Source organism: Triturus cristatus, chromosome 1_2, assembly GCF_964204655.1.
Source record: "Triturus cristatus chromosome 1_2, aTriCri1.1, whole genome shotgun sequence".
NCBI lineage: Eukaryota > Metazoa > Chordata > Amphibia > Caudata > Salamandridae > Triturus > Triturus cristatus.
In genome coordinates, this window is record NC_140580.1 from 330112137 (window position 1) to 330137294 (window position 25158).

General features: G+C 47.3%; 1 protein-coding gene across 3 annotated transcripts in view; it reads right to left on the reverse strand.

Annotated features, from left to right (window-relative positions):
• The window catches only part of NFKB2 (nuclear factor kappa B subunit 2), a 214473-nt gene that overhangs the window by 73086 nt on the left and 116229 nt on the right, over window positions 1-25158 (reverse strand). For all 3 annotated transcript variants that reach the window (XM_085603918.1, XM_085603919.1, XM_085603920.1), the window contains 7 exons: window positions 23865-24016; window positions 23182-23294; window positions 11009-11167; window positions 6041-6145; window positions 5584-5669; window positions 2276-2414; window positions 2042-2167 (listed from right to left, as the gene is read on the reverse strand). In XM_085603918.1, the coding sequence (XP_085460044.1) occupies window positions 2042-2167; window positions 2276-2414; window positions 5584-5669; window positions 6041-6145; window positions 11009-11167; window positions 23182-23294; window positions 23865-24016 (880 nt within the window). The remainder of the gene's footprint in view (window positions 1-2041; window positions 2168-2275; window positions 2415-5583; window positions 5670-6040; window positions 6146-11008; window positions 11168-23181; window positions 23295-23864; window positions 24017-25158) is intronic.

Sequence of the window (25158 nt, forward strand, 5' to 3'; positions counted from 1 at the left end):
AAATGAGCATAACCAAGATAAACAAAGATCTATTGATTATTATTATATAATCTGTTTATTGGCATTTCTTAAGATTTACAGCACGTATTAACCCCTTCGGTGCTCATGACGGAACGGTTCCGTCATGAGCCACGGTTGAGCTGTGCTCATGACGGAACCGTTCCGTCATGACCACGCCCGCGCAGGAAAAGATCAGCACAGCAGGGGAATCCGTCCAGCATGGAAGGGGTTAAAGCCAGAGCAACGTTGAGCATCAACAATGTCCGCGGCATTAACCCTAGCAGAAACACATAGTATCATAAGACAGGCATATGTCCAACTCTCGAAGCAGTAGTCGAGGCATTTCGGCTGTGGGGAACCGTAAAATCCCTGTCAAGTTCCTGCTACTGAGAAACATTCCTCCCATCGGAGCCTGTCAACATGCCGGCTGCCTTCCCCAGAAGCCGTTCCATAAACAGATAGTGAACCAGGACATAATGGGGTAGAACATCAGATACCCAAACGAAACAACAACAGCCCCAGCAACATCTGACTCATGTTTTCACATCGTAAACAAAGATCTATTGATGGTGCAACAATACTGGCTTGGTGGTGAATGTGCAGGCCACAGAAGAGAATTAGGTTATGGCATGGCTGCCTTCTTTGTCCTGAGGAGCAGTGGGCAATTTCATATCTGTTAAGGTGACATGATTATCACAGTGTCATGTAAAATCAGCAAAATACAAAGATGATTTCAAAAAGCTTACACTTGTGCTATGTTGGCCCTAACATAACTTTAAAAAATAATCTGAGTACTTGCCCATAATTGAAGGAAATTATTTTATTTGGGTCTATATTTTTGATTCTTCAGTTAATATTTTGGTTCTAGAACACCGTTTTGTGCACGATAGTGGATTTTTTCCCCTTCAATCATTTTTTTATTAAGAATATTTTGAATAAAAGACAAAATGAAAATAGTCATGAACTGCGGTTTTGCAAAGCACGACGGGTCCATGCGTGTTGTTAGTGTACCAGACAATACATTTTTGTTGTGCTAGCTTGTAGCCGTGGTGCATTTGTCTGTCTAGCAAGACATATGTTACTGAGCCATGTCTGCTAGATGGGTCTGGCAAATGCAGACAGCAGCTACTTATGTTTGCAAATGGACCAGTTCAACATACCCATGCTGTGACATCAATATTATCGCTGAGGTCTTTAAGTATATACGTTGTTATGTCTTTGGCAACAGGACCAGCGTTTGAAACTGGGCTACATATTAGAGTTTTGTGAATCTTTAGCTACATATTTACCAAATATTTGAGGTTGCTATAGAGCAACTTTAACATTATTTCACAAAGATCGGCCACTGAAAATATAGCTGCCTAGTGATTGAGTCCATGAAAACCATAACTCACAATATGACTCGAAAACGGAAAATTAAAGTCAGCCCTCCGAGACAGCAAGTGTAAGCAACAGAGCACCAGTTGGAGACAACTAGTGGTACTCAAAAGATTTATAGCTTAATGCAGCATAACAACCATTTGACTTTGTGCCTCTCCCACCATGCAGGAACACATCTGGAGACTGGATAGACATGGAGCTCGTTATATATTTAAACTACAGATATGTTTGGTCAAGAAAAACTCTCCATGGAGCAAATTATTTTATCCTGCTTCTCCTTCTCATGAACACTGTAGAAATCTTCTAGGTCAGTGATACTGGTCAGAGACAGGCAAAAGCCTAGTTTTATAGAACAGAAGGTTGGCTAGAATATAATGATTAGGAAGACAACGCAAGTCAAAAGAGCAAGCTTATGCTTTGAGGTTAGTGCAGGGAGATTTGAAAAGTGCTAAAAAAAATAAAAAAAATGTTATCAAAGTAAATAAAATAGAGTGGCCATTGCAATCCCTATCTTAGGGACTTGCACACACTGTCCAGTTTGCATGCTACAAACAAGGAAGTGCAGAAATTCAAAAGAGGGAGAACTGCAGTGTCTTCATTGTCAAGGGGTGCACATTTAACTTGACATGCTCTATGGCGCAGAGCTTTTTTCTATCCTTACCTCCACCCATTCCAAATCCAGGACCACCTCCACCTCCACCTGCACCACCCATTGGAGACCCGCCACCGTAGTGATGGTGAAATGATGGTAAAGTCTTCTTCTTCTTCCTCTCAACCTCTTCTTTATCTGCATGAACAATACAACACTGGATCAAATTGAACAACATCTCAAGAGCTTTCCAGTAAGTTAGGTCCATGGAACGTAAAACCTTGCATGGCTTAGGATTTGTCATACCTTGCTCCAGTGGGTAGTACGTAAACTGTTTGGCATCACTCACGTCGCCTCCTCTCTTCCGTTTCAGCTGCAGGAACACTGTAACGGGGCGATCAATCTTCATTTTGTGATATGGGGGTGTTCGGAAAACAATGGCATACTGAAAGGAAGGTGAGCAACATGTTACGCACCTGGAGACACGGTGGTCGAGAAGACAGCTGAATGGAAAACAAGATGTTCACAATCGCTCTGAACAGTACGCAGAGTGAAAGTCATCATCACAACTGTAATCCAGTTAGCCTATTTTAACACCATCAAAACCATAATCAATTATTGACATAGTTCGCTCCACTTTTAAGTGTCTCGTGCTGCGACATTCCACAGCACAATGGTCTGGTTAAGAATGCCCAGTGATTTTTTTTGCAGAGTTTTATATAGCGCGAACTTGACCCGAATCCAATCAGGTATCAGAGCGCTTTACATAGCACCAGTTACGTTACATGAGAACACACATTCATTCTTTGTTAGGCACAGGGAGATTAAGTGTTTTGACCAGAATCACCGGATGTTCAGCGTCATTACCGAGACTCGAACCCAGTTCCCCAAGTCCGAGGTCGAGCGCCCTAGCCGTTAGGCCAACCCTTGAAGGTCTTGAATGAAACATCCTCCACGCTGCTAATTCTTTGTTCTGCGTACGCAATTTTCGAGTTAACTGTACCCATGTCTGCTCGGATAGCTGTTAGCTCTAACGGCATTGCATCTGTATTCTGTTTGGTGGATTTAGAAAGATCATGAACGTCCGCTAATTTTCTGAGAATCATATCCATTGTACTATTAATGTCTGCTTTGGCCTCGATGGGAGAATCAGACGGTGAAGGGTCACCCTTGTTTCTGTTGAAATGGATTTTAGATTATTGTATGGCCATTGTAGCGGACTTGCAAGAATGGAGTGTAGATTACACTTGCCCGTACACTCAACGGTAATAATGGAGTAAGCGTTATACTTAAGCAGAGCACTAATTTATTTATCAGGACCAGAACGCAACTTGACCACAGTTATTGAACACACTGAAACGTCTAGAGCAGAAACAGATGATAGGACCAAAGCATTTGACTAATGAAATGTGCTGGCAGAGCAGTGGTGAAAAGTATATAATATCAACTAATACTTCGCATTATATTGAAGAATCACCAACCAGTTGCTGACTGTGGTAAATGAGCTGAAGAAATAATGAGCGGAAATGGCATCCCTAAGCAACTCACCCTGCCGAGCAGAAGATGGAAGCCTGAAAAGGGGAATAACAAGCCTCTACCCTGCACGGCTGAGCCAGGACAACCCTCTGCACAAACCTGAATTGCTGATCTTCCTCTGCACACATATTAAGCCTTAGGCTTATATCCACGCACAGTCTTTGGCTTACTGCTTACTCACTATATTTTTATAAATTTTTGGCATGAATATGTGTATAGGGAAATTTCATATTTCAACAGTAATGCCTCAATGCATATTAAAGATGTGTGACAGGGAATGTCCTTGTGATTCATTAAACTATGCTGGAGGTATAACAAAAATCAGGACTCAGTGGAGAGCGTGGTCTCCCAGCCAGGACAACCAGACAAGTTATCTTTGGCCCTTTTGAATTATAGGATCCCCCAATTTATTCAGGAAGGATTTATAATAGGTCCTAGTCATGGAACAGAAGAGGTGATAGGAAATCACAGTCCCGTAGGTTTGCAAGTGTTGAGTGCCTAAGAAACCATAGAGCTCCAATTATATGTATTAGGAGGAGCCATGCTAAAGTATACGGGTAGATAGGCACCCCTTAAAGACTGTGTGTGCTAATTAGAGCACTTTCAGCATAACAAGTACACACCGTTCCTCTTTTGGGGCTGCTAAAACCCAGTAGGAAGGCTTCTCACATATCACTGAGGCTATTCATCAATACAAAAACACCTGTGACGACATGGCAAATATAAAATACAAAAAAAAGTAGAAAAGCGAGCAGTGTATATGTTGTCTTTGACATGAGGCAGCCAAATTCTCACGAGGCATCTATCTTTCCTTATTTCCTGACATGGCAACATGCAATAGCAGTGGTTCCCTCCCACAGCAGGTGACCATATGTGTCCAGGGGAGTCCAGGACCCACTTCTGGGCATACCCGGTGCACTTAGGGCGAGGAAGCAAAAGACACACAAATGATGGACAGAATGCGGAACAAATCAAAAATTCACTTCCAGTCAAGAGATCTGAGTTAAATCCATCGTTCTTAAGTGCATCTAAGTGTGCTGGGTATGCCCAGACGTGGGTGCCAGGCACACTGTGCCACTGGATTCAAGCTAGCCTGGCTGATGAGTGGTGATACCCCGAAACCGGTCCCAGGATGCTTTTTTCTGGTCCAGGGAGGACCTGGCTTGGCAGTTTGGGCTGGCCTGTTCCCATGAGGAGCAGGGTCAAGACTGATTTGATTATGGCTGTGTCTAAACTGGCGTGGCATGGTGAGCAAAAACAAGATGGATTTAACCCAGATCTCTTGACTGGAGTGAATGTTTGATTTGTTCCGCATTCTGTTCATCATCTGAGTGTCTTTTGCTGTCCATGTCCATGCAGCATATTTTCCAATACTATTTCAGATCTCCTGGGTCATTTAAAAAGGGAATAATGCTCTACGCCAGTAAGTCTAACTTTGAACCATAGGAAGCTGTCTGGCCAGAGCTGAGAGGCCAGGAGTTAACTAGCCCAAGAAGTGCTGCTGGTTTTTCAGGCTCATCAATGCAGATACGCACCAAGATACAGCGAGCAAGGGGTTCAGGCCACAACATTCCCTGTTATTCACCCGAAGACAAAATACCATGCGATGGAAATGCTTAAATCAACAATTCTTAATTATTGGAGACTGTACTGTAAAGCCAGCTGAACTTACATCCATTATTTATCTTGAAGGTGCCACTGGGAAAGCTGGCAATGCTGCCTTCGAATCTGGGCAAAATCAGGCAGATATACCAAACATTACAGGACTGCCTTGGAAGCAGCGATACCGCTTTGGCGACAATAGGTTGCCCACAGAGGGTGCAGATCCTCAGAAAGGGAAGCATGGATTGTAGCACTATGTTATAGAATTACATGCATCACTCACACAAGGCGCTAGCTGGCTCTTCTACAATGCAGTCCAGCGTCCTAGAATTAACTGAAAAGCAAACGGTGAAGGGTTGAATGGAAACACTGAGGTACAGCCTAGACAGGAAAAGGCAGTACAGGAGAAGCGGAGAGCTGAACTGGAGAGGTTCGGTAGTGAAAAGCGCATGGTATTCTCACACTGAGATACATACTTGCTTGTGAACATCCGTTGGCGAGAAGTCGCCATACGCCTGCCAGCCGTTGTCATCGTCTTCATAGAAGCGGACTTCGATGTCATCTGAAAGAACAAAACCGCTTCAGTGATGGGCTCTCGCTGCTATGGAAACCCAAAGTGTCTGATTTGGTTTAAATTCCTCCCAGGGTATCATCAAAGGATAAAACCAAGCCCAGGCCACATATTACACGTTCCTGTCCATCCATATCCGTATCAGTGGCACAAAGGCTGAAAAAAGTATGTCCTCAGGCACGAGACACAAGCCGCAGTAGTTAAGGGTTCTAAAAACCCCACAACCAGCGTCATTGAATTTTGGCAATGTGTTGGACAACGGTAGGAAAAATGGACAACTCAATGAATCGGTCTGTCAGTGGCAAGCTTTCCGGCATTCTGACTGCAAGGTGGAATCGAAAGAGGGCAGGCTACATTCTCACCTTTTTGCACCTTGTCACACAGCAGGTACACCTCGTCTCCTCCTTTCACCGAGCCGGCGGTCTTGTCCATTCGTGAGATCTTAAGGTTTGATGCGCCCGGTGATTCTGTATGCGTGAGAAGGGCAGGCATTTAGCAGCGGATCAAATCAGCACTCAAAATAGCGGTTTTCAAATCAAAACAATATTTTAAAAAGCTCTACCTTGAAAATCGAAAGAGGCTTCAGGGGGCCATCCAAACCTGTTAAGGTGGGGTGAATTATTGGTATTTATTTATTATTTATTTATTTATTTAAACTTCTAGAGCGCACAGCTACCCGCAGTGGGTTTCCCGGCGCTTAGGGACAGACTGGAGAAGAAGAGAAATGTCAAGCTGATTTTACTGGGCTACAAATTACTGCTGGAAGAGCCAAGTTTTAAGTCCCTTGCGGAAACAAAAAAGATTGGTTTCTGTCTTTAGGGTCACAGGAAGAGCGTTCCAAAATCTAGGACCTAAATAGGCAAAGGTATTAACATATAGACGGCCTAGGGCCTGTCTAGAAAGGAAAGGCTAGAACATTTTTCATCACCAACTTGCCCAGTTCTTTCCTACAACCACTAGTCCTCTGGTCTTTACCGGCTCTCATACCCAAGCACACCACTAGGTGTCGCTATGGTTTCAACTATGAAAGTCAGACACCCTCTGCGCTCCACATTAATAATTCTAAACCCGAGGAAAGCCCAGAAATATTGTACTTTCACGTAAGGCTTCCTTCGAATTTTCGAGGCACAGCGAAGCAGCACAAGGCAGGTTCCGCTCTACCCAGTACCCATTCATTACGAAACCGTTTTTCTTCTAAAGCGTGATCGTTTGGCTTCTTTCCACTCCCTACTAGTTCGGCCGGCCCTGTTAGTCAGTGCCAACTCATACCGCATCTGTGTCTTTCCGAAACGTGCTCGGCTTGAAAATGGCATGTTTATGAACCCATGAGCCACCCCAACGGCACCACAATTATAGGCGTCCGTTACTACGCAGCTGGAAATAGCTGCTGTCCCATTTTTCTGCTTTCTCTCTCCCTTGCTAAGCTACTGCGTGTAAATTCAACGCGGCACTGTCCCCGGCTTCATTTATTCACTGTCCCAACACCACTTCACCTCACCATTAACACGATTCGGGCCCCTCCAATGCCGCAGCTCAGCGCATCACTTTCCAGAGACTGCCCTTGACGCCGTCCACTGCGTTATGTGCCTGACTCGGTGCTTTAACTGGAAATATACACGTGTGAGTAGTCGTTATTTAGAGAGCCTGTTTGTACTTCGGATGTGGCGGTACTTTCATTAAATGTATTGCTGAGGGCTGAGATGTGCAGGCACGCTCCCCTTTCAAATGAAAAGTGTACCGGATAGTACCTGCCCATTTAAAGCACTAGGCCGCTGCCTCAAAGCAAACCCCGTCCCTAACTCGACTCAACACAACCTGCTTCTAAAGTGAGACCAACATGGCTCTGCCCCTATTCTGCAAGAGAAGCAGACAGTGAACCTGCGGCTCTCACCTACGTCAACCTAAAAGTGGACCCCTTCACAGCACGTGCTAATACAGAGAAACACGACGAAAATCAACAGAATGCCTCTCAGGCTGCCAGTCCTGCGGCTATATAAAAGGAGGGAGGGGCAGTGTGTAAAGTCATCATCTGATTTTTTTAATGTGCTGTACACAGCTGTATTTTGTTTTACAAAATAAGCGCCTACAACTCACGTTTGTTACAGCGCCCTGCACTTCCAAATAGTCTCAATAGTTTTCAACCTTGCCTTCTGTCCAGACCAAATATGCAGAAAATGTACCAAAATTAATTACAAGAAGGAACATTTACTTTCGGAAACAGTCATATGGGTTGAAAGTTACAAGCAGTCCAAAAACTGTTTTTCCTGCAGCAGCATGTAACATCATGTACGACAATGGACTAAAGCAGGACAAGACACGACACTGCACAGTATATATTGGTGCAAGTGCGCTTGTCCGCAGACCACCCTAGGCCACATTAAAGGTACTTCGTTAATCCCAGAAAGGCTCTATGTATGAGTTGCTCCACCGCAGAAAAAACAATTCCACAACGAGATGCAGGACCTGCTGGGGGTCCATGGACAGCGGAGAAGGGTAGGTGAAGCAGACGGTCCAGCGCAGAATAACCAGGTCTGTGGATGGGCATATTTCCACCCAAATATTTGAGATTTCAATTAAAAACTACTTAAAAAGTGTAACACAAACTTACACCAATTTGAAAGAGAAAATATGTGCACACCAAATTTGATCCTTACACGTCCTGCAGTTTTTGCAGCTTAGATGAAGTCTATGAACTGTTTGCTGTCAGTTCCAAAGGCGCCACTTGTTCCCATGTAATCTCTGAAGAAAACATATTATTTGACACTATTATCCAAGTCTTTCCTGTACTTGCCAATAAAGATATATTATTTATATATATATATATATATATATATATATATATATATATATATATATATATATATATATATATATATATATTACCTACTGGCGGTCGCCAGTAGGTAGTTATAGTTAGGACGACGTTTCCATAGGAAAACCTCAACATTCTATTTTGAATAACTTTGGCGCCGGTCGACGAATCCTCGCGAATTTCTCAAAATAGGTGGGGCGCTACGCTCCGCTCCTACCCTGAAAGTCTCGGGGGGATCCGTCAAGCGGGGGCTGAGATAAAAGGGGGGTCCCAAAACGCGTTTTTCCCATGCATTTTTCCATAGGACCTTTAGAACGAGCTACAGCCCGAACGGCTGAACAGAATTACTCAAAATTTGGCAGAGAGGTAGTCCCTAGGTCAAGGAAGTGCCTTTTGTAGGTTTGGTGTAAATCTGTTCAGTAGATTCTGAGAAAATAGCCTTTAAATCAATATATATATCTGAGCCCGCTTACGGTACGCTTACCGTACGCTTACGGTAAGCGTACGGTGGCGTGCGCGAGCGCGATTCTGATTGGCTCTTAGATCTTAGTAAACATTCGAATCGGCCGAAACCAGGAAGCGGCGGCCGCCATTTTCTGTGTTTCACTCTGAAAAAAAAAGAGTGAAAACAAGAAAAGGGGGCAATGAGGAGAGTTACAGACCCCCTTACATTTGTGAGGGGGTCAAAGAAGGACTGTAAAGTACAAAACAAACATTTATTGATTTTTAAAAAAAATCACGGGGTACGCGTACGGCAAGCTTACGGTAAGCGTACGGAAGAAACATGGCGTGCGCGAAGGAGATTCTGATTGGCCCATAGATCTTAGTAAACATTCGAATCGGCCGAAACCAGGAAGCGGCGGCCGCCATTTTGTGTGTTTCACTCAGAAAAAAAACAGAGAAAACAAGGAAAGGGGGCAATGAGGAGAGTTACAGACCCCCTAACATTTGTAAGGGGGTCAAAGAAGGACAGAAAAGTACAAAAAAAACATTTATTGATTTTAAAAAAAATCACGGGGTACGCGTACCGTAAGCTTACGGTAAGCGTACGGTAAAAAAAATAAAAAAAAAAAAATGAAAAGCAGATTTAAGACTTTGCTCTTCATATGTCCTCCATGTGCGCACGGTGCGCGAAGCGCATCGTGCGTTCATGGCCCATCTAGCGTAATGTGGGCACGCGGTGCGCGAAGCGCACCGCGTGCTCACTGTGCGCGCACGGTGCGCGAAGCGCACCGGGCGCGCATGGAACGAAATGCGTTAAGTGGGCGCGCACGCCACAAATGGCGTAAAGTAACTTAGCATTTAAAAAACCGTACAAATTCACTGAAAAAACCATAGGTTTCACACATGTTATAGTTAGCTGGACATTTTACTGATAAAAAACCAATGAAATTCCCCCGTTATAGTTACTGTAGGCAACTATAACTCACGCGACCGTAATCCTCTGCTGATGACATATGTGTCTTTATGAAAAAAAAATATTTGTAATATATGTATAGCTAAAATTTAATGGAAGAAGACATGGGCAAATAAGTGTCTAAATACAGTATTAGCATCAGCAGAGGATTGCGGTCGCGTGAGTTATAGTTGCCTACAGTAACTATAACGGGGGAATTTCATTGGTTTTTTATCAATAAAATGTCCAGCTAACTATAACATGTGTGAAACCTATGGTTTTTTCAGTGAATATATATATATATATATATATATATATATATTACCTACTGGCGGTCGCCAGTAGGTAGTTATAGTTAGGACCACGTTTCCATAGGAAAACCTCAACATTCTATTTTGAATAATATATATATATATATATATATATATATATATATATATATATATATATATATATATATATATATATATATATATATATATATATATAAAAAATACATATATCTTGTAGGACATCTGCTGGCTGAGTGGGACTGAAGCCACTGTTAAGAAACTAAAACGTTCTTTCTCAAAGTTTAACCATGGCTGTGGTGTTGCCAGATGTGAGTAACAAGTAGAGGGGGGGGGGGGGGGGATCTTGCTGTTTTGTTAATCACAACTGGGGAATTTTAGTGTTTTAGATTGTGGATCTTAGGCTAAAAATCAAAAACTACCAATTAAGATATTTAAATGAAATACATATCAGGGTACCATAAAAGACATGATTAAAGTCTTTGGGATGATGCTCAAAACTACCTGTGGATGCCTAAAGCGACAGAAACATTAGATGGTCAAGTATCCAACCATTGTGTACAAATAATCAATGCTAACATAGACTGACTTGCCACAGGCTCTTCTATCCAGCACAGAGCCTGCTATTTTCCCAAGGGCGCCCGCTGTACTGAAGCGGAAGCGGTATGCAGTTCAGCTTCATCACACCGCACGGTTTTTGACAGAGACCAATCTGGGCAGCCATTCACTTCTCATTTCACTCAAATCAGAATTTGATGGCACAACTCCTTGGAGAGAGCTTGGTGTGCTTGGGGGTTTCAGGTGGAGGAATAAACAAAACACTTGATCTTACTGCTGTCGTGGATAGGATCAGAAATGACGGGCTTCAAGGGCAGGGAGAAGGACCCGTTGCTGTCGGGGAGGTAGGCGGTGAACCTCAGCCGCACGATGCTCAAGTCCATCACCTTCTTCAGCTCCTTTGCTTCCAGCTCGATTTTTTTCACTTCGGAATCTGCCCATAGGATGCAGAGGAAGAGACAAGTAGAGCATGAGAGGTCAAGAGAAGCCAAACAAGGACCAGGAAACAAGTGACAAGAGGAAGTAAACAGTGGGACAGAAGCAAAAAGCAAGCACGCATGCCACATAGAGAGCACGCAGAGATAAAGCAAATAAAATAGAACAAGAACAATAAATATAGCTAGTGTTAAAAGTTGGAAACATTACTCCTTTGTGCCAAAATGTAGTGTTATCACCAGATCATTTCAGTATCGCTTTTAGAGGAAATTAATGGGAACACCTGCTTATGGAGTGCTTGCCAATTAATCACTTTTGATAAAAATCTGTGCTTATTTACAGGGTTGGTTGTTGACTGACAACACCCAACCCCAGCCAAAGAGCACCAGCAAAAACCTTATTATTAAGGAAGCCCACGCAAAAAGGGCAGTGCTGTATACCTTCTGATGTATGCTATGTGCAGCGTTACTGTTTGGGATACTCGGTAAATAAACACATGCGACACTTCCTGAATGAACGAGACCACAAGAAATCAAGGTCCCTATCATAAACCGCCCAGACCGGTATCTCCAGAGGGAATACCACTCCAGGCAATTACGAGCGGGCTTGTGGTTCCAGACCTGAAAGTACCAAGGCTGCAAAAACACGACCTGTAGCCCGAGTGACCACTCTCAATACTACCCACTTGGTATGAAGGCCTACTAAAGCATAGATGTATTTTGCTTTTATGCCAAAAGCTCTCTCAATATCCAGTGCTAATTTCTTCCAAAGGTTAATCTATAACTTCCATGGCATATAAATTGAATTACGTACCACATTTAATTGGCCACAGCTGGCGGAACTGACAAGGGTTTCTGACTTTTTGATCAAACACGGAGTCTTACCCTGGCACCATTTAATGTGTCCTTGTAGGAGAGTAGGGTCTGCTATCCTATGGTCACCCCAAATTTTTGCTTTTTGCTTCACTGGTTTTTGGCATATTGACGCTGTGGGCCTGCCAATCAGACCCCCAGCCTGCTGTTCTCTCTACTAAATTCACACTATGCACCCTAGGTGCATAACCAATTGGAAGTGGATCACCCTGTGAGCCCCTGTACCAGTGTACACTAGGTACCCAGGGCATTGGTGTATCTAAGGCCTACCAGGGGCTGAAGCATGTATTGTGCCACCCCTGGCCTGGCCTAACAAATTTGACACAACTGGCTGATCACTCAGCTGGGGTAAGTTGGTGTAACCACCTCTTACTTAGGTGTAGTATACCTATGCCTAACCTTAAATGGGACACCTGGTAACCTATAAGTCACTCCTATGGCAGGCCTTAACAATCCTTAAGGCAGAGTGCTTGGTTCCATGTGAGATGGTGCTCTGGCATGAGCTGAGCCTGTCTGCAGTGGTCAGAACAACTTCCTTCTACTGTTTCCAGATATCGTCATACCATATACTCTTAAGTGCATTATGAACCTCGCGGTTAAATGCTATCTTTGGTTTGGCTTTATCAAAACATGTCGAGTAAGGTGTCATACGAATTGGAATACTAACCCCTCGCCAATTCTGGCGACGGGGTTAGCATTCCACCCTTCTAGAGGGACACGACATGTACAGTACCTGAAACCCGGGTAAAATCAGACATAGCCTCAGCTCCACAAAATGGATGCTGCCACCACAGACACAAGTCTGCCCTCCTGCTGCTGGGAGTCCTTCCAGCTTGGGAGGTGTGGACAAAGGGTTTCCTGCCAGGGGAGGTGCGTGCACCACCCCAGACAGGATTTTGTGTATTGGTCAGGTAGGGCTTGAAAGAAACCAGACATGCCTGTGGCTCACAAGGAGCCTCGGGGCATATGCCAGTTCAATCCGGTCCTGGGGCACACCAGTCCCGGGCCTGGGGCGAGCTGGACAAAGGATTGGGGGTGTAACCACCCCCCTTCCTGGTCCCACCCATAGGGAGGGACCTAGCAGGTAGTCCGGCCCCTAGAATCCGCTTAAAGGTAGGAGCTGTGTCCTAAGACTTCAGACATCCTGGAATCAACTTGAAACTAAGAAGAAGACGGGAACTTCGACATTCTGCTGCACAGAAGACTGAAGGAAATCTCCCCTGTGGTCAGGGAGTGACCACCTTGCTAACGCAAGCACCATCCAGCGAATCAACGTCTGCTTTGCCGCCGCCTTCCGCCGGAGCCCGAGCCCAGAGACTGACAAGACCTGGACCTCCAGACCTCTCACCGCCCGATCCACAGTCCCTAAAAAGAGGAGACCCGTGGAGGCACCGAGACACGTGGAGCCAGCCATCTTGAAACAACCACGACAAGCTGCAAGTGCAACAACCGAGGCTCCCTCCAAGTTGTGCTTTGGGATCTGAGAAGCCCAACCCTCGAGCAGCATCTGCACCAAAGGTGAGCCCTCCAGCATCTCCACGATCTGCGTGGGGCCCTTCTGCATTTTGCCACTCGACGCGCCTAACCGGTTGCTGGCCGCTGGCTAGTGGCCATCTTGGCGACGAACTTCAAGAAATACACCGCTGGTCTGGTTGCTCCAGACTGGCCCTTGCTCCCCTCCCAAGGAGCAGTCCCTCTGACCTTGCTGGTCAGAACCATCAGCTTATTTCGTTTTCCACAACAATTGCTTTTGCCAAGGCTTGTTTGCTTCGACCAAGTCGCCGACAGCGAGAGCCTGCGTGGGACAGCTCGTGAACCGACTCCTGGACGTCGTCGACCTTCAGGGACCACGTGGCTGCAGAGACAAGCTACACCTTTCTTCCTGTTTGCACCCGACATCGCCTGGTACCCACCTAGTGCCACGCTGGTCACTGGCTAGTGACTGTGAACACTGTCCCCTCTGCTTACATTTCTTCTACAACTCCGATCCACCCTTGGATCCACCGCATCCCTCCCGGACCGACCGCCTGCAGCATCTTTGTCCACAGGCTCCATTGACCCGATAGAAGAAACCCAACGCACTTCGACACCTATGCACCCGCTTCCTGTGGGTGAGGTAAAGCTGGCACTCCGGTGCCCAAGTGTAGAGTAACATCTCTAGTGTCTGTGTTTCCAATCTTGAGTTCATAGTCCATTCGGAAGATCCTTTTTGCAGTAACTTTGTAACTTTTACGCACCCATTGAAAACCTATGGGAGCACGTGTGTGACTATTTGCTCTGCACACGCACCCCGTGGACCTCCTGGTCACTAACTGAAGTTAGCTCCTTGTAGGCCCAGCGATTCTAGAGGCCCTAGGCCTTTTCCCCTTTCTGTTCGTGGTACTTATACCACTATTTTAGTATATGGTTTGAGCGGCCACCAGGGCCTATCCATATAAAGTGCAACTTCTGTGTATTCTACTGTAATCTTGTTTGACGATTTGTGCTCCTGTGCTCATAAAGAGACTAGGGGTTACTTTGAGAAATAAATACATATATATTTTGAATATATATCTGTGTGGTGTCCTTTCATTGGTATAAAAGGGGGTTGCATTTGGTAAAACAGCTGGCTTAACACGCTTCACGAGTTTAGCCTCAAAGACTGCTTAGCCTACGCTACCACTAGGGCAGCTAGTCCGAAAAGGTTGACTTACAACCACACCATAAGGGTTGCTTGGCATGGTACAGGGTGGTCACTTTAACTAGTGAACATCATATACCAGGCCAACTTCTCACAGTCCTGACCCCCCACTTGGTTGATTGAACAGCTTCCCAGAGGTCCTTCAAGGGGTAGGACTTCTATTCTTTCCCAGAGAGAAACAGGGGCTTGTATCTATATCTCTTAACTCTTATCTTGCCATTCAAGATTCTCACTATTTTTCCAACGTCCAAATAAACTCTTCGATATCAAATGAATTGTACCTTCTTTAGTAATAACCACTATCTGGAAATTCTAGATGTTCAAACCTCTTCGAGATTAAAACATAAACCAATGAATGGAGTGCCCCATAGGAAAATGTGAAACGTTCCAATGGCCCAAAAAAAGGCAGCAGCTTCCTGCTCCACAACGGAATAATAACATTTAGATGCTCTAAATTATCCTGAAGTAAATGACACAATGCATTTTTTTGCAATCTAAAATCGAGTGGTGCCTAGGTCTTTCCTTTTGGTGTCAGTAGTTAAAATAGTTTATTTCCCACTTCTAATGTATATGCAATCGTAATCTCATCTTCAGTCGTAAAAAAAAAATGTCATGGCAAACTACAAATTTAGAATTATATTCAGCGAGCCCTATGAAGGATTTGTGATCCTACTTCCCATTAGGTTCTGCTACTTTATTTCACAGTATCCACTAGACAATCTTTTTCTTTATTCCACCCTTCAACAGTGTGAACCCTACATAAGCTACAGATCTAACCTTTATTTGGAATTTGTTTCTTTTCAAGGTTAGACCTGCTTCACTCAATTTCTGCAGAACTTGTCTTAAAGCTTTATTATATTTGGACACACTGTTCCCATAAATCAAACGATTACCTAAAAAATAAACTACATGATTTGGATCCCTCGGGATCCAACCTGAGGCTGCCAAAGCCATACCAAAGGTCATGTTTCAAAGTATGTGATTAAAGAGACGAGTGGCCTAAAATCGAGGTGACGCTCAACCTGGTGATAGACTGATGATAAATCTACCATACTGAATCAAGCAGCATTACTGACCATGCTGAGCAATTCATGTATGTGGGAAGAGGATGATAGTAGAAACAATACCTGAATTGAGATCCTACAAACCTACACATAACACATATACTTAGAACCGGTTTTCTTGGCAAGAACAAGTGGGACAAGGACTCTACGGGATCAACACCACCTTCAATCACACATTTGTACAATACTTCTTCAGCGATGTTAGATTCCATTAACAATGGTATGGAACAGCGTCTGCACAGTAAAAGGGAAACAGTACCCTTTAGTTTAATTTCTAAAGCTGTACATTTTTCAGGAGAGTCAAACGATCAGGTTAAGACTTCCGTAAATTCCTTACAATTAGCATCGCTCTCTACAAATCTGTCTACAACTAAAATTAGGCCAGCAGAATTAAGATAAAGCCTGATACCCAATGTCTTTTGCTTCCTTCAACCATGCAGGTTGGAGTTCTGTTGTATAATCTACACTTTCCCCAGCCGTCCTTCCCTTAAATATTATGCACATTACAATTGTTCCTATTAATATGAGGTCTTTCTTTTAACCACTGTGTTTTATTACGTGTTCATAGAACATATTCTTTTTTTTTTTTTTTTTTTTGAAACCGTTTATTGCATTTAAAAAAAAAAAATTTACAAGTAGGGGCCTACAACCATCCGGCCGGCCGCTAGAGTGGCAGAAGCATATGACATACATACAGTAAGAGTCTCTTGGCGGTGCAGGTTGGTAAATCAGGAGATATCAATAGCGCAGGCCACATAACTCCAAGCCCACAATACGGTTTCCTTTTATCAAAACAGAACAACACAAAAAACCACACCCGCAAGGCAACCCGTCATCCAAAGTGACGGCACGTGCTCCTTAAGTGGGGGATCCCAACCAGCAGCCAAACTCTGAAGAGGGGGATGGGAATAGATCAGGGACTGGGGAACCACATGCCCACGGCTGAGGGAGGGGGTCAGTCAGGGGGACGGAGCTGGTGAGGCAGCCGGTAGCAGTGGCGGCTCGCAAATACCCCCGCGATAGGCGTTCCAGGGGCCCCAGATTTTCACCCACGCCCCAGGCTTACCCCTCGCAACATACACCACCTTTTCACGAAACATACACCAATCCATATGTTCTTTCCAGGCCAACACCGCCGGGGGCCTCTGGGATCCCCACAATTGAGCAATGTCACGCTTAACTATCATGTATCCCAGAGTCACCCACCGCTTCTGCGGGACCGAATAGTCATTTGGTTCCCACACATTCAGCAAGCATCTCCTCGCTTCAGGCAACAGCGCGACACGCGTAACCACACGCAGGACCTCATGCACACCACGCCAGAATCGCTCCACCTTTGGGCACTCCCACAGAATATGTATGAAAGTTGCCAAAGCACCACAGCCACGCTTACACAATCCGTCACCAGCAAAGCCCATACGTATAAGCCTTGGCCCCGTCACGTAAACCCGGTGGAGGATCTTAAGCTGGACGAAGCGAAGGCGAGCCGGGATGGCCACCTCCTTCGGAGAGGCCACCGCGGAGATCCAGTCCTCGTCGTCCAGTTCCAACCCGTCGGCAACCCAGGCCTCGCGGAGACTAGTCAGCAGGCACGATCTGTCGTTGATCAGTTTTTTATATATAAGGGAGATCGTGCTGTCTGGGACATGGCCATCCAGCACTCGGTCCTCCAGGGGGGAAGACTCCGGAATGGACGCGACATCCGGGAAGACGGAGCCCAGCGCGTGGCGGACTTGTAAGTACCGAAAGTACTCACTGCCTTGCAGCTGAAACTCCGTCTGCAGCGTCTCAAAAGTTTTGAATCCCCCCCTCGTCCAGAGATCTCCCACTGTGCTGATTCCGATCGTGTCCCACTTCTCGAAGCCCTTCGATGTCCACAGGGAGCCCAACCTCTCAGACGCATATAGCGGTGACGCCCGGGTCAAACGGTCCTTCCACCCCATAGCTGCATTAGCCGCGTGCCAAACACGCACCATGACACGCGTCGGTCCCGTCAGACGGGAGTCGGGCGCGCCAGAGTAGAGCGCACGATTGTAATCGCCACCGGGCAGGAGCATCTTGTCCATTTCAAATGCCGGGTTCAAGGCGGGCCCGTAAAGGCCATGATTAATTGCAGCTAGCTGGGAGGCCCAGTAATACCGTTTAATGTCCGGGAGGGCAACCCCCCCATCGTACCACGGGAGCGTCAATTTAGCCAGAGCAATACGCGGCCTCCCGTCCCAGAACAGGCGCCGCTGCAGGCTCTCCACCTCACGGAAATAGCGCGCCGGAACCAAGTCCATAGTGTTCTGGAGCGCGTACAGAAAGCGCGGCAAGGACATCATCTTAAACAAGGCCGCTCGGCCAAGCGGCGAAAGCGGAAGACGCCGCCAACGCGCAACGTCCTCCTTCAAGCGCTGGAGGGGGGGTAGCAAGTTCCGCTCGTAGCGGGCCTCCGGGTCTAGAGTAATATATATACCCAGGTACCGGAACCCCTGGGAGGCAATCTGGATCGGGCAGTCCCGTGGTAGGGCCGGAGCCTCCCCGGAAAGCACATATACGCAGGATTTCGCCCAGTTGATGACAAGGCCTGAGTTGCGACCGAAGGAGCGCAAAACATCAACCAGGACAATCAGCGATTTACGCGGGGAGGCGAGATACAAAAGGATATCATCGGCGTAGAGGGACACGCGGTCCTTATGCTCGGGGGTCCAGCGGAGACCACGGATAGAGGGGTGCCACCGCAGCCACTCCGCCAAGGGCTCCAAGGCCAGTGCAAACAGGAGCGGCGACAAGGGGCAACCCTGACGCGTGCCCCGCCCCAGCGCGAATGGGGCCGAGACTCGCCCATTCACCACCACCTGCGCCAATGGGCCCGAATACAACAATTTGACCCAGCTAATGAATCCCGGTCCAAATCCAAATTTCGCCAGCATCGCCCAGATGTATGGCCATTCAAGCGTGTCAAACGCCATGGTGGCGTCTAAGGACGCCAAGATGGCCGGCTCCCGCACAAACGGGACACGCGCGAGCACCCCGTGCAAGCGTCGCAGATTAAGAGCCGTGTTGCGATGGGGTATAAAGCCTGATTGGTCTTGGTGGACCAAATCGCCCACCACGCCGACCAGCCGGTTGGCCAACACCTTGGCGAGGATTTTGGGCTCCGCGTTCAAGAGCGAGATAGGCCTATAGGATGTGACCCGCTCACGGGGTCTCCCCTCCTTGTGGATCACCACGATTGTGGCCAGACGCTGGTCCGGCGGGAGGGAACCCTGCGAGTGGGCCGCCAGGAACATCGCGCGCAGGTGGGGCGCCAGTACATCCGGTCTCAGCTTGTAAAGCTCGATGGGGATACCATTGGGGCCCATGGCCTTGCCGGATGCGACCGAGCGAATAGCCAGGGCAATTTCGTCCGAGGTGGGAGGAGCGTCCAGCAAATCCCTGTCCTCCACCGTAAGGGAGGGCAGCGCGATGTCCCGAAGCAGGGCATGGGAATCTTCCTCCGAGCAGGGAGAAACCGGGGAGTACACCTCGCGGAAGTAATCCGCGAAGCGGGAGACAATGGCCTCCGGCTCGGTGACACGCACACCATCCATCCCCTCGATCAAAGGAACCACACGACTCGCTCTCTCCCTCTTGTCCAACCACGCAATCAATTTACCAGCCTTATCACCCACATCATACAATCGCCCCTGTTGCTCTCTACTGAGGCCCCTGGCCGCCTCCGTGACGAGGGCCCTATAGGCCGCCTGCTTGAGGTGTAGAACATGCAACTTGGCATCCGTTACCCCGCTCCCCAGGTCACCCTCTAGTTCCGCAATTTCGGCCTCCACCCGGGTTACTTCCTCCCGCTCGCGCCTCCGGGCATGGGAGATAAAGGAGAGGGCCTCCCCTCTGAGAACTACCTTAAAAGCCTCCCACAGGGAGGTGGCCGAAGGGACAGACCCCACATTCTCATCAAAATATCGCTGTAAGGATTTGATCAAGTCGGCACGAATGGTGGGGTCGCGCAAGTACCAAGCATTGATTGGAGCCACCCTGCCCTCCCCCCTCGGGAAGACATCGAAATGTAACAGTAATGGGGAGTGATCTGAAATGCCCCGCGCCAGATGGCACACCTCTCCCACCCTCCCAGCATGGGCCGCCGGGACAAGGATGTAATCAAGCCGCGAGAGGCTACCATGGGCACCCGAGTGGAAGGTGTATTGCAGCTGCGCGGGATGCTTTAGTCGCCAGCAATCCACCAGGCCCAATGTATCTAAAAGGCCGGACAGCCACGCCTGTGCCCGGGGGAGGTCCCTAGGGGGATGACGATCCATAGACCCAGAAGCTACCGCATTGAAGTCCCCCCCAACCACCAGCAGGCCACCCGGAAGGTCCAGGAGGAGGCGCCCCAGGTCCGCAAATGTAGTAGATTGTAACCCAGGCGGGACGTACACTGATATAAAAACAAACACTCTACCCTCCAGTCTACCCACCAGGACAGTGTAGCGTCCCCTCTCATCATGGCGCACCTCATCAATCTCCAACGGGAGCGATTTCTTGATCATGATACCCACCCCCCGCGAGCCCGAGGTGAAGCCCGAGTGGGCCACCAAACGATAGCCCCGCCGATTCATGGCATGAAAGGAGTTACCTATAAGGTGTGTCTCCTGCAGGAAGACAACATCTGGTGAAATACGTTTCAGGTACTGCAGGACCACACCACGCTTAATCCTGTCCCCCAGGCCGTTAACATTCCATGACAACACAGTCAAATCCCTACCCCCCATCATACGTATAAGCAATCAGTCGTCCCCCACAGAGCATCTCGAGAGCAACAATACGGTAAAGGGTTTGCCTTGCGGTGCAAACAAACAACACACCCCCCCCCACCCCCCCATCCCAACAGAACTCCCCCCTCCCTGCACCCCTGCATGAGCCCAGACAGCCCCCCCAAAGTGCAGTGTGCCTGTCGCCCCATAGATGAAAACCTAACTAGTCCCCCAGAGGAGGAGGGAAGCCCCCAACAGACCCCGTACGACCTCCATAGGAGGGGAACATACACGATCAGTAAATGGTAAAGGAATGTTGTCCAGAGCAAGGCCTATTATTCACCCCTCAGTTCTGATCCGGCGGGCCCTCCCCGCCAACCGCACCCCCCCCACCCCCTCGGCCCCGATCTCCAGGCAGAGTGTCCAACCAGTCCCCAGCCGCCTCGGGTCGGTCAAAAAAGTGCGTGCGACCATCCATCTCCACCCTTAGCTTAGCTGGAAAAAGCATTGAGTACTTAAGGTTCAGGTTCCGTAGGCGACGTTTAACTCCGAGAAAACTCAGTCTCTGCTTTTGGACCGCCGGAGTAAAGTCTGGGTAGAAATGCACATCCATGTTATCAAGCTTGACCGGTCCCTGTTGCCTGGAGGTCTGCAGGATAGCGTCTCTGTCCCGAAAGTTAAAAATCCGGGCAATGAGAGGCCGCGGCGGGGCACCGGCCTTAGGTCTGCCCCCAGGGACCCGGTGAGCACGTTCCACCACAAAAAGCTTACTCAGCCCCCGGGGCTGGAGATGGGTAAGGATCAATTCTTCCACAAAAAGATCTGCCGCCTCCGCCTCTCGTCCCTCCGGCACCCCCACAATGCGAAAGTTATTCCTCCGGGCCCGGCCCTCGGAATCCTCCAGTCGCCGGTCCATCAGGGCGCTCGCCTGGCCAAGCCGGCGCACCTCCTTTTGGAGGGCCACCACATCCGTCGTGAGGCTCGTTGTGGTGTGGGCCAGGGAATCGACCCGGTCGTTTGTTTTGGACAAGTCAGCCCTCACAAGGCTCACATCCACAAGGACCGAGTCTATCTTTTGCGCTAGGGTGTCGAAGCGCTGGTCCACCGAGGCCTTCATCTCTGCGATGGCGCCCATGACGTCCCGGAGGGTCAGATCCACCGGCTGAGCAGACGCCTCCGTCGGGCCCGCCGGGGATGTGCGCGATGCCTCCGGAGATCCCTTCTGGAGGGTGTAGCGGTCCATACTGTTGGATTGATGCGCTGGGCCACGGCGGGTCGTCTTCACCTTCGCCCGGTCGCCATCTTGTTTGGTGGACATGCCTGCTCTCCCACCGTCGTGCCAATCTCCTCGAAAGGGCCGATGAACCAGTTCACGGGTTCCGGGGGGGGAGGGCGACCACTGGAGCGAGGACGACCCACAGCCGGCGGGTCAGCCGGGCACCTGGACAAGGCCACACCACCGCACCCCGCTCCGCAACCCTACCTCGCTTGAGGGCAAGGAGGGCGCAAAAGCGAAAGTGAAAGCGCGGGGTACGCGAGTCGCCCAGCCCTGCCCGCCGCTGTTGTTCGCTTTGTCCCCGGATCGCCCCACTACTCCAATCCGGGGGGCCGGCGCGGAGAAGGCCGCAACCTTCGATCGGTGCTCCCACCGGTGTCCGGGGTCCGATTCGAAAACGAAAAACGGGTGGCGCCTCAGCTCGGGTTCACCGACACAGTCCCCTCAACAAGGACAGGATATAGCCAGGATTAATTCAGGAGGTCGCGGAGGTCCTCGGGAGCCTCGCACCTACGCGGCCATCTTGGTTGCGCGCTAGGCTCCTCCTTCCATAGAACATATTCTTACTCCATTGTGCTTTGCACACAGTTTGAATCTCATACTCGTCACCAGTGAAGCAAAGATGACAACAGTATAGTTCTGTAAGAAATTTCATTCTTGCGGCTCCATCATATTTACAGGTAGGGTCCTCCAACTGTCATCTTTCAATGTAGTCTCCTAGCCCAGCTCGATCTTTCCAACATTTTAAACACAAGTAGGACAGAACCAGCAGATATGGAGGTGGGGGTGTCAGAAGAAAGAAAAAGGGCACGTGTGCTAAATCTAAAGAAACTTCAGATATATTGTAATGGTTGGTGTCCCAGTGCTTGTCTCAGGATAACCCTGGCATATTTCAATAAAGGTACCGCAAGTTGGCAAAGATATGTCATCTCACAGTAATGGAAACACTGTGACAACAAAGCCCAGTTCTTCGGACTAGAACAGTGTCTCACTGTGGCGGACACGATGAAACCAAAGGTTACGGAAAATGCTGAGGTTATGCAGGTTGAAAAGAACCAATTGTACCCTTCATAACTTTGAGATATGAATCAAATAATTACAAACCACTATTTATTTACACTCTGTATGGAAGGAGGCTATTCCCTGCACAAAGAGCAAGGCTACAAGCCGCCCACTCAGTGGCTTCTGTCCTGTGTGAAGCACAGACAATAGCACTCTGATGCAATCACGGATGTCATATATGATGGTTTAAGTGAGGTCATGAACACTGGAAATGGGGTCATGAAGATATGGTGATACTTAAAAGCGTATATTTTAAATTGTTTAAAAAATGTTTTTTTACTAACACTACAGCTATTTGAAATTACAAATCAGGGCCAGGACTTACCAAGGAGTCCCTGGCCTGGAGACCGGGTTCGCAGTATCTGCTGCTTCATTTTGTCTTTCATGATTTCCAGCTGGTTTTTCTTGGTGACATGGAGGATTCCAAGGTTGTTGAACCTGACAATAAAAAACCCATTACAAATGTACGCATGATAGATAAAGGGTGTCAGCTTAGGGCACATTCAATCAAATAGTATTCATAGAGCCATGCAATGCCAGGGATAGCTCCTGAGTGTTCATGAAAGAACGCAAAACAGATCTGTGCAAGTTTATACTTATCACAATGGGCATATATCTTGCAGACAGTGGAAGTGGGAGGGCACACCGCAAGACGTCTATAGACAGTGTTGAAGAAATTGGACTGGTGAAGAAGCTATGGGTGCAGTTAGACAAGCAATTGTTCCCGGAGGACAGGATGAAGACTGCAATGGGTACATTCAAAATGGCGACCCTCTCAAAGATAGTGAGCTGAAGAAGGACCCTAGCATGTGAACAATTTATTGACTAGAATTGTGAATTCGTAGTGTTTATGCAGATAAAGGAAAGGAGGTGATGAACAAGCTTTAGACGTCAGTTCTGTGTGTCCTGTTCAAGTTTGTACTATTCAAGTTTGTACTATGTTATTGTGAGAGCCACAAAGCTCCTTGGAGTACGTGCCAACTGCGCTGCACCGTCATTGGTACTTACTGTGCCGTCATATCCTTGGGTCCCACAGACACGATGCAGATGCCAGAATTGGTGCACAGCTTCCCCACCAGGCTGTGTGCGTGCACTCTTGGTGGATCTGTGTGTGTCACCAGGTCAACTTCAATCCTCGCTTGGCCAATGTAATTAAATATCTGGAAAGAAAGTTAACTGTCACTCATCAAAATTAAAAACATTTTTTTTTAAACTTACAGTCACTATAGTTTACCCAATTATCGACTGTATGTAGGAAATTCAAATCTATGAGTGTTTGTGAGCATAGACTGAACAACAATTGCAATTTAAGAATTAATCCTATTGTGCCCATTAGAATGAACCACTGAGTGCACCCCACTAAACTGCTTTAAAAGTTTGGTATGACATTTGTTCGTACTTGAATTTATGTTATTTGCAATGTGCGACAATAGTAGAATTAGTCACGCTTTAAGGTAGCCATAGTACAAAATGATGAAACGTCGATAAAACATCTACAAATCTGTACACCGTACTACTCCCTATCAAGCGATTCAATGAGGTGTTTGGAAAGCAATGCTCAGGTAGGATCCGGTATGACAAAAACGAATCACACCAAGAGCCAGATACTGGTCCCATAGCAAGGAGTAACTCTACAGTGTTATCTGTTTATTAAAACATTGCACTGCTGATGCAGCCAGAAAGATGCTTCATCCTTGGCCTTGATCCTGGGTAGGATAAAAAGGAAAATGGCCACATGCATAGGAAGAAAACTCTCAGCACTTCAGTATTGTTGAATTTTTAATTTTTCAAACAAAACCCATACTTTGGGGATTTCACTTTTAAAAATTATAAAAACACCTCCCTCCATGGCATGGTGCAATTATAAAAACACCTCCCTCCATGGCATGGTGCAATTATAAAAACACCTCCCTCCATGGCATGGTCCTGGCAGTCCATCGTTTTGTGGAAGTGCTTTCACTGACACTTCAGATGCTTGGATGCTGGCCCTCCACACTTAAAACGAGGTCTTTAGTTTGTACCATCAATGATCAGGTAAAAATGAAACTAGATACAGGCTGAAGCAGAAGGGTCTCGGGGAGGATGAAGCAGGCAACAAATGTGAGTATTATTACAAAAAGCCTTTAGCATGGACACAATTCCAGTTCAATGGAAAAAGAGATATTTTAATTATTGGAATTTCTGGTCAAACAATAAATCTCACTTTCTCAATCTCACAGTGTCTTGGAGATTACTGTTTAATGAGGCTCCCTCTTTGAGCTACACCTTCTCTCCAGATGTGTTATGCGCAAGTTATGTAATA